At 31.9% G+C, this 10,258-nt stretch overlaps 1 protein-coding gene across 1 annotated transcript in view; it reads left to right on the top strand.

Moving 5' to 3' along the window:
* The window catches only part of LOC106478530 (gonadotropin-releasing hormone II receptor-like), a 70,905-nt gene that overhangs the window by 51,285 nt on the left and 9,362 nt on the right, over positions 1 to 10,258 (top strand). Inside the window, exon 4 of the mRNA XM_022382153.1 lies at positions 6,278 to 6,511. Coding sequence (XP_022237861.1) covers positions 6,278 to 6,511 — 234 coding nt within the window. The remainder of the gene's footprint in view (positions 1 to 6,277; positions 6,512 to 10,258) is intronic.

The following is a 10,258-nucleotide window of genomic DNA, read 5'->3' as shown; positions in this document are numbered from 1 at the left end:
AGTATTGGTGTTTAAAGTTGAAGTATTTATACATCACCGAATATAATTATTGGTGTTTAAAGTTGAAGTATTTATACATCACCGAATATAATTATTGGTGTTTAAAGTGGAAGTAGTTATACATCACCGAATATATTTATTGCTGTATATTTTTGTAAGTATAAGTTTTTAAAAACTCTCCAATCGCTCATTTGAATAATGATTTTGATAAAAACAAAACAAAACAGAGTTAACATAAGCAATAAGCTATGCCCACAAATGTATAAACATGTTAATATTTGGTGCTTAAATAATTAACTAGAAAATGTAAAACGTTCTTTATATTTTAAATTATCCAGAGTAGAAATCTCATAAATTACCTCACATGATAAGTTATTCAAGTTTAAATAAATAGCATTCTGTGTACATGCTGTATAAAGAATGTATTCTATTTAAAAACATTCCCTAAATTCCCAATGATGTAGAACTCAGTGAAATATATGCGCAAAATTTCAGAATAAATATTGATTCAACTATTGCATTCATTCTCCAATAAATCGGTTGAACGTTTCCTATCTGAACTTTACTTTTTTCAACTACATAAGTTATTTTTAGCAAAGAATCTCTAGACGCACTAACCACTAGATTGGGAATATGTAAATTGTTATTTTCTGTTCATGATGCATTTTGTTATTTTATTTCAAACAACATTTTTTTTTCATAATTTGTAAATCAAACATTGATAGTAGTAATAATGGTTTAAATGTCTAAGCAACAATAACTTAAGCGTCAAACCAACATAAACTTACTTGTCAAACCAATAGAAGCTTAAGTATCTAATCGACAATTGCTTGGCTGTCTAATCAACTTAAGCTTGAGTGTCTAATCACCATAAACCTAAGTATTTAGCCAACATTTGCTGTAAATACAGATTACAAAAACCAAATACTCAGACTATTTAAAGTACAAGTACTAGATGACTGAAAGGAAACTTCATATTAGAAACGAAAGATTATGTCCTAAAACTAATTGTCATGAGGAGAAACATTAACCAGAGATACAAAGAGTATTACAACTTTTATTTCAAGAAAGTTTTGACATGATACAGGATATTTAAAAAACTGTCACAGAAAATGTTCGCATTGCTTTCCATTACTCTCAATCAGTATATCAAACCTACTCTCATACTGTAAGCATCATCTGTTCTGAGTAGTGTTCATTGATCCTTGCAGTATCCTTCCTACACACTGACTGGGTGCCATTCAAATCGCCAAGTGTTAAAGGACGGAGAAATAAGAAAAATAAATGCAAAGCAAGAAAAGTCTTTTAGGTATATATCCATAATGTGATTTTGAAACACTGTGTGCCATGTCCAAGTTTTCTTGAACAAACGTGTGACTGTCGACGTGCCTCTGATGAAATTTTGTTCTCCAAGAACATGTCTGTTGATTTGCATTGACCTTTGGTCACAAAGTGCCGAATTCAGCTCAACTTAAGATGAAACATAAAAAATTACATATACCTTTTTTTAGTCATTAACAGATATAGTACTGACAAATGTATATTATTTTTTAGTCGATATTATAGACTGAACTCACAACATATATAAACTTAATGTTTTATGATGTCACTGCATGCTTTGTAGCGCTTTCATACTGTCACATGATTTCAGACCTGCCAATAAATATAACGGTTTAAGAAATTAACAATATGTATATATGTGAGAGAAATAGAGATAGAGCGCAATTATAGATAAACTTAAGGTGCTGCTTGTTCTTGGTTTTTATATCTTCCATCTTTGTTGATGATTGTTTTATACATAGATAATAAAGAACGACATTATTTTAATGTTACATATATATTAGTACCAGTTATTATATTGTCAACATGTCATTTAGAAACTCAAACACGGATTATGAGTTGGACTTTTAAAAATAAAAAATAAAGAATTGAAAAAAAAGAGTCTAAAATGCAGTTGCTTTCCTGTTCAGAAACCCGACATACATGAATATATTGCATGGCAGAACAAACTTGTTGTCATGACGACATTTGACAGTATGATCGTTTGCTCTGACGCGACAGATGATTGATTATAAATGCTCCACCCCACCTATCCGGGTCTCACCCATCACAGTGAAAGATGTTCGTTCAGACACTGAGGCGTGAATTACATATTCCGTTATTTTCCATAGTAAAATGCAGAGATTCCCCCCCCAAAGCTTTCTCTCTCTCTCTCTTACCTATTTGTCATTGGTTATTTTTTAAAGTCTGAAACTTATTCTTTTGGAGCTGTATATCTTACGAGCAAGGTTTACTGTTCTGGTATTTTGTTGCCAGATTCCTATAACATCTTAGTTATTATTTCAACAAGTCATTTATACCATTCTATCACTTATTAAAAGCATCAAGAGATAACAGAGATTGTGATGTCAGTTATTTTCATAGTAATCCCGAATAAACGTTCTTTTTCTCCTAACATTATTTTGAGCAGTGTTATGGATTGTTAAAATTCTACTATAGTTCGTCCAGTGTATGTATACATTGCTAAAAATGTACTACAATACGTCTAGTAGTTCATTTCTAAAATTATACTATAGTGTGTTTGTTTGTAGTTCAAGCACAAAGCTGCACAATGAGCTACTACGGTACGTCCTGTGGTTCATTACTGAAAATGTATTGCAATATGCCCAGTGTATACATTGCTAAAAATTTACTACAATACGTCCAGTGTATACATTGCTGAAATTGTAAAGTTAGGAGTTGGTAAGCTGTTTAATTCAAGTTCTAATATCTAATCTGTCAAAGTGATTTTTTTTTGTGTTTTCATACAGTCAGTGACACAATTATCTGCAATGTTAGAATATTTCAAACATTTTGTATGGAATTTGGAATTTGGTTTATCTGGCATATGTGCAGGTTATAAACTTGTTATAAAACGGAATGTTTGTAAGTACAATTTTAGATTAAGTTATGATGTTAGAGAGTGTGTATAAGCAATACATCAGACAACTGTTGAACAGTCAACAAATGATTAATTCCGATTAATTAATAACATCTGTCAGCACTAATTCATCCTTCAATGTCAGCAAATGAATACAGCAATGGTATTAATGTTATTAGGTGTGTGTGTGTGTGTGTTTTTCTTATAGCAAAGTCACATCAAGCTATTTGCTGTGTCCACTGAGGGGAATCGAACCCTTGGTTTTAACGTTGTAAATCAATAGCTTTACAGCTGTCCCGGCGGGGGACATGTTATTAGGTAGGACTAAAAACAGTAAACAGCTGTTGTGAATATATTTATTCTGTGTTTTAATTTTATTATAAGTGTTATAAAGTTTTAAAAATCAAATTAAAAGAAGAACTTATAATATAAAAATGAAAGTTTTGTTTACTAATAAAAAAGATAATATACTTTCAAAACTTATTTTCTTATTTTTAATTTTACCTTTAAAAACACTACTTTTTGCTAGGGTCGTCAGGTAGATACTGTTGAATAATGGAACGAAGCCGTTACATGTTGGAGTATCAAGAGCGATACTTCAACAATTGTAGATAACCAAGGTCTATCATTTAACGTACATTTGTTAAACTATGTAACGAGAAATAGTTCGATAAGCATACAAACTGAATAGTGACTTTTTCAATATGATATTGCTATCATAATATCTGTCTACCTACAACTACATATATAGCTATCAAAGTAACTGTCTACCTATAATTAGAAAAATATCTCTGTATATAAGTACTAAAATATCTATCTATCTATGAAGGTTAAAGTATCTCTCTACCAACTATATAAATAACTGTGTATCTATAACTATTACAATTTCTCTTTAACCATAACCATTAGAATAGCTGTTTTAGATTTAATAGTACAATAATGTGACAATACCTTAAATTCGTAATATCGTATATTTCTTTATCTTTCGTAGTAACATTTATATTAATGAACAATAGGTTGATGAACGATTAATCAATGCAACAAGAAACTACTTCTGTATATTTAACGAGGCTGTTGTTCAACTTATAGCAGCTCTAGGTGCTAGAACTTCCTGCCAGAAGCAGTAGAGATGAGAACAACAACTCGTATATGAGCCAGTGCTAATGAATAATTCCAAGGACTACTTCCAACAAGAGTTTTTGCAGGAGCCGATATTATATTGTTACTCATGAAACATGGTGAAAATAAAAGATTGCTTTTAGTGTTAACATAAGCGATGAATGGACGCAAATTATAAGAACTACTGATTAACATACTTTTGTTGTCAGATCTGAGAATTAGTATTATCACCATTTTTAGTATAAAGACTTGGTTAAAGTGAATGGGTTGGAACTTGAGTTATACACACAAGAATCTTTATTAGGTTTTTAATGAAAATTCCTTTCAAATTTTGTTTCGTAAATTATTTAAACCGTTTATTAATAAGGTAGACATTGATTAAACAACGGGCTTGTTTCAGGTTACCACATTATAACTTTACTCATTGGCATTGTTAGAAGAAGTATTTGTTACTATAGGGACAAGGTAGAGTTACAATGAAACCAAACTGTCGTAAATACACGTCACACTAGCTCTGCCTTGAGGCTTATTTCAGGTTACCACATTATAACTTTACTCATTGACATTGTTAGAAGAAGTATTTGTTACTTTAGGGACAAGGTAGAGTTACAACGAAACCAAACAGCCGTAAATACACGTCACACTAGCTCTGCCTTGGGGCTTGTTTCTAGGTGACCATAAATCCTTTCCTAGTGAATAGCAAATATATAGGTATTTACATTCACATGTGTAGATGGAAAGTAAAATAGTATGAATTCTACAGATATATTTATGGTACTGACTTCTCTCTGCTTTTGGATTAGTTTGATTATTCAATTATCGGTGAATTTCAAACTATTATATATATATATATATATATTATGTATGTAAAGTCCAAGCATTAATTCAAATAGGCGTATTAGAAATGAAGTGTAACCAATGAACACTTAGAATTACGACACATAACGACACATTTCAAAATGGCAGTAGTTGGAATTGCTTATACAGAAAATTCTGGAAATGACTGATAAACGTTTAGTCTCAGCTTAGTATAACACTTTAAACATTTGGTATTTTTAATAAATAGCTCATATTTAGTTTTCTTGACACAAAAGCTTAGAAATATGATGATTGGGGAGAAAGCGGTTTACTGAATCTCTTTTGGCACTCAACATTTATCACAACTAATAATACTCTATAGAAGTAACAAGTAAGAGATAACCTAACACAGAAAAACCTCAAACATAGTACTTCTGGAAACGTAGCACGAAAGTTTGTCCTAAAGTCTACATCGTTCTCCAATCAGCTGAGAAAAAGTTTTCTTAATAAAAAAAAAATTACTATTATCTTTTTTAACTTTCAAATGTTATTTTAAACAAACTTATTCTGCTATTAATTAAGTTCAAATGAAATGATTTTAAAAAATTTTCAAAATTGAAACATGTTTTTAAAGTCATATTTTTTAAATAACGATCAAGAAAAGAATGAGAAAAAAAAGCCACAAGAAATATTATAGGGCAAGGGAAACTTAAGATATGTAAATACAAAAAAATCTTATATCAAAACAAAGAACAACATTCTTACATTCGATATGCTTGCACACTAACTTGAGTTACACAACATATTCAGAAGATAAGCTTCTGATTCAAGATCTCCTGTGTAAAGTTAGAAGTAGAATCAAAGCTGTGATACCTTTATTTTTGATTTATCTGAAATAATTAAGTTTAATATGACAGTTATTATTGATATGTTCAATTAATTAACTGCTACCATTACTGGGCCGGTCATGGCCTGGCAGCTAAAGTTCCCGGATTGAGAATTCGGGTATTCATTGTCTGAGACTCGTTGTTGCGAAACCTGTTCCGCACTTTGAGGTCGTTGGTTGCGTTATGAAGTTAGCAAGGTATTTTCACTATTCCATCAGACAAGAGTAACCCAAAAGTTGCCAGTGGATGCTGTTGACTAGCTGCTTTCCCTCTAGTCTGTCAATTCCAAGTTTAGATGGATATAAGACCTGGTATTAAGCAAAAAGACACGTCGAGAATGAATGTAGAAGATGTAGTGTGGTGAACATATTGTAACTTATTTTCCCCTGCTTTCACTAATATCAAAATATATTTAATATCTGCTAATCTGTCAAGATATTAATTTTTACCACTCACATTTTCAAACTGTCATCTATGAACTTTATTAATTCTTGTTATTTCTCTATTATATTTTCTACTGTTAACTAATGTTTGTTCCCTTCCAACACTACAGGTTTTCGGAGAGTGGGTCTTGGGAGCTATTGCATGTAAAGTGATTGTGTACGCTCAGATTGTAACGCTTGCAAGCACAACATTCATCCTGACGTCAATGAGTTACGACCGCTATCAGGCTATATGTAAGCCGCTTCAGTCAACGGTAGGCGCTATTCGTGCTAAGAAATTGATTCTTGCTTCTTGGATCTTGGCGTTTATTGTGGCTGTGCCCCAACTTTTCATCTTCGTTCAGGTGAGTAATGGAATTGAACAAAAGTTTCTCTTAAAGTACACTAAATGACTATTTTTATTTAGTAAAAAGAGCGCGAATATCTATCACTATGTCTAGTTATCAACGAGATGAAATGATGTAAATAAAGTAACACACGATTTCCATGCTGCAACTAATTCTCATGGTATGAAGATTGCGGTTAAGCATTGATAACGATTTATCATTAAAGTTCCGCTCTATATATTTCTTCCTCATGAAATAATAACTCCAGTAAAGGTTAAGTGTTCTGTTGGTTCTCGCTTTCTTATACATTGCGTATGATAGAATACAGTGACCCATCAGTGTTATCACACACCTTTCCTTATTATATGTAAGATTTCCAATAGAATACAGTGACCCATCAGTGTTATCATACACCTTTCCTTATTATGTGTAAGACTTCCAATAGAATACAGTGACCCATCAGTGTTACATCAGTGTGACAATAAAAATGTAAACACTAATATAACTTGTTTTTGTTAAGCACAAAACTACACAAAGAGATATCTGTGCTCTGGCCACCACGGGTATCGAAACCATGTTTCTAGCAGTACAAATCCGCAGATATACCACTGGGGGGCTAATATAACTTCTTACAATATTGATTCCGATCCCTATTAAAGGTCAATTATTTAGTTTGAAAAACATGAATGGATACTTATATGCAATCCCCAAGTATAATATTTACTTTTTAGTTTGCATTAAATTACTGAAAATTACTCTTTTTCTTATAAAATAATAACTCCCGCATATCTGTAATGCAGAGATAGCTCAATGTGCAGCTTTGTTTAAGAACAAACAAACAAAAATAAAAAAACTTAATTCAGTATAATTCTCGGAACTTTCTTTACCCAGAATAACCTTTAGGAACGAGGCTATAACATGCTTTGTTGGTTCTAGCACTATAGTCTGATTTAGATCTTGTCCGTGTTACCTGATTAACAGATTTTTTCAAAAGGTAGCCAAGAACGTAGCCTCTGTGGTACTTATTGGAAACTTACATTGAATTTAGGAGAAAATATAAAGGGAAGAACCTACATTATATAAAAATGGCTGGAGACGGCTTGAATGGGTAATGAAAAAAAACTTTAATATAACAGCAAATGTACAACGTTTCGACAAGGTTTTGTCATCATCAGGTACATTATATAAACTAGATACAGTCAAGTGTGGTTATATCCGTAACTGTTTGTTTTACGTGTTTTTTTTTCTTTTTTTTCAAGAAATAATAGGAAACAAAATCCTACCTCATTTTAATATATGAATTTTCTCAACAACTGGGCTTATGATTATTATAATTTTGTTTTTAATCAAACTAAATGGAACTAAACTCTTTAAAGGCCAAAGTTTCTAATGTGCCAGAAATCAGTTCTTACTGTTTTTCCTCACATAAACAAAGTGTTTATCTTCAAAAATTTTCCCAACACGTGAAGAAAACGTTCGTGAAGTATGGTGTTTAAAAAAAATCTTACATTTTATGCTGAAGATACAAAAAAGGTCAGCCTCAAAGCTTTAAAAGTTTGAGTTAAATAAAAAGTACATAAGTTAATAGATCGGTCTTATTTCTCTGTTGTGTACTCCAGAAGCAAGAAAATACATCGTTATCCATATTTGATATAGATAAATACATAAGTAAGATATTTTTTATCGACATGATAAATGTTATAGAGGTTTGGTTTTCTTTGGCCAAGGTTAAATGTAATTTACAGAGTGTTAATTGAATCTTTCCCCTTGCTTCAATTACAGATTTGAGGTTACCAACATAACATATAACATAATGTTTAGGGAAAACAACGAACCTGTTGGTCCATCTCGGCCGTTGCATCCTCTAAACTAAACTATTATAATTTTTAAAAAATCTTAAAATCAGCCGTTATCATTCATATAGTATCAAACTTTCTCTTAAACTCACGCAAAATTATTGCCTCCACAACATCCGAAGTCAACCCATTCTAGGACTAGCCACCTTTTAAAAGAAATAAAACTGTATTAGCTGAATTTGACTCTTACCTTAAAAATATGTATATTTTTGTCACCTAGTCCTACTATTCTCGCCGATATGTATGAAAAAAGATGATGCATTAACACTATCAAATCCCTTTACAATTTTAAACACCTCAATCGGATCCCCTTCAGCTCTTCCTTTTTCAAGAAAAAACAATTTCAAAGATCTTAATCTCTCCTCATATCACAAACTCTTCATCCCAGGCATCATTATTGTAACCCTCCTTTGAACGCTTTTCAACAATTCGATGTCCTTCTTAAGGTAAAGAGCCCAAGACTGAACACAGTACTCCAAATGTGACCTGTAAAATAAAATTATAAACTATTTAGATTTGTATTCAATATTTCTGTAGATACAACCTGAAATCCTATTTGCTTTACCACTAGCAATAGCACACTGCTTGGATGGCTTAAGAGACACATCAACCATTACATCAAGATCCCTTTTTTCATGACAGCGTTAAGGTTGTTCCCATCCACATTATATTTATAATTCAAATTATGATAACCCACATGCATTAACTTTCATTTAGTATAATTAAAACTCATTTGTCATTTATTTGCCCAACTCACTAAATGATCTAAATACACTTGTAAAGCAGCAGCATTCTGTTCACAGCTAGCAACGTCCAACACCTTAATATAATGAGCAAATTTTAAGATATTTATTGACCATTCCTTCATTTATGTCATTGATGTAAATCAAAAAAGCAAATGTCCTAGGACTGAGCTCTGAGGTATCCCACTTGTGACATTAATCCAATTTGACTGAACTCCATTTATAACATCCCTCTTACATCCAGCCACTCTTCTATCCAATTAGCTAACTTATCCCACAAACATATATATATTTATAAGCTTTTTTATGTGGCACCTTGTCAAAGGCTTTCTGAAAATCCAGATACACCACATCTACACCCTTACCCTCATCTACATATGCAGTAACCTTTTTCAAGAATGTCAGAAGATTTTCAAGGAGAGATTTTTCCTTAGTGAAACCATGTTGACTATCCAATAAAATTCTAAACTTTCTTAAATGACTTTGCAAAGCATCTTTTATCAGACTTTCCAAAGCTTTTCCCACAACTGATGTAAGACTACTAGGCTTATAATTACTTGGCCAATTTTTATTACCTTCTTTGAAAAGAGGAGTGACATTAGCTGTCTTCTAATTTTTGGGCATCTGCATACTATTCAAGGACTTACAAAAAATATTAGAAGGTGGCTCACATATCCAATCCTTAACCTCCTTCAAATCCCTTGGAAAATATTATATGGCCCAGGAACCTTATCACTTTTTAAACTTTCTAATTTTCTTCTTAACAAGCTCAGAATTAATGCAATGACATTGTCTGCCCTTCTTTCCATCTATCAAACGTTCAAGATGAGGAATACTACTTAAATCTTCATTAGTAAAGTCAGGAGAAAAAGCAAAATTTAATAACCCAGCCACCTCATAATCATCAGATACAAGCCTTCCTTTATCATTCCTCAAGGGTCCTACCCTATCCTAACATTTCATTTACCCTTAATGTACTTAAAGAAATCCTTACTATTAGTTTTTACATTTTAAGCCAACCTTTCATTATAGATCCTTTTTGATGTCCTAATTTCCTGTTTGACCAATTCTTGATCTTATGTAATATTCCAAATCTCCCGTCATACCAGTGAAGTTAAATTTCTTAAATGTGTGATGCTTTTCTGTAATTGTATCTCTTATACCCT

Source organism: Limulus polyphemus, unplaced genomic scaffold (genome assembly GCF_000517525.1).
Source record: "Limulus polyphemus unplaced genomic scaffold, Limulus_polyphemus-2.1.2 Scaffold221, whole genome shotgun sequence".
NCBI lineage: Eukaryota > Metazoa > Arthropoda > Merostomata > Xiphosura > Limulidae > Limulus > Limulus polyphemus.
Note: the sequence above shows the minus strand (reverse complement) of the source record. Positions and strands in the feature narration are given on the sequence as shown.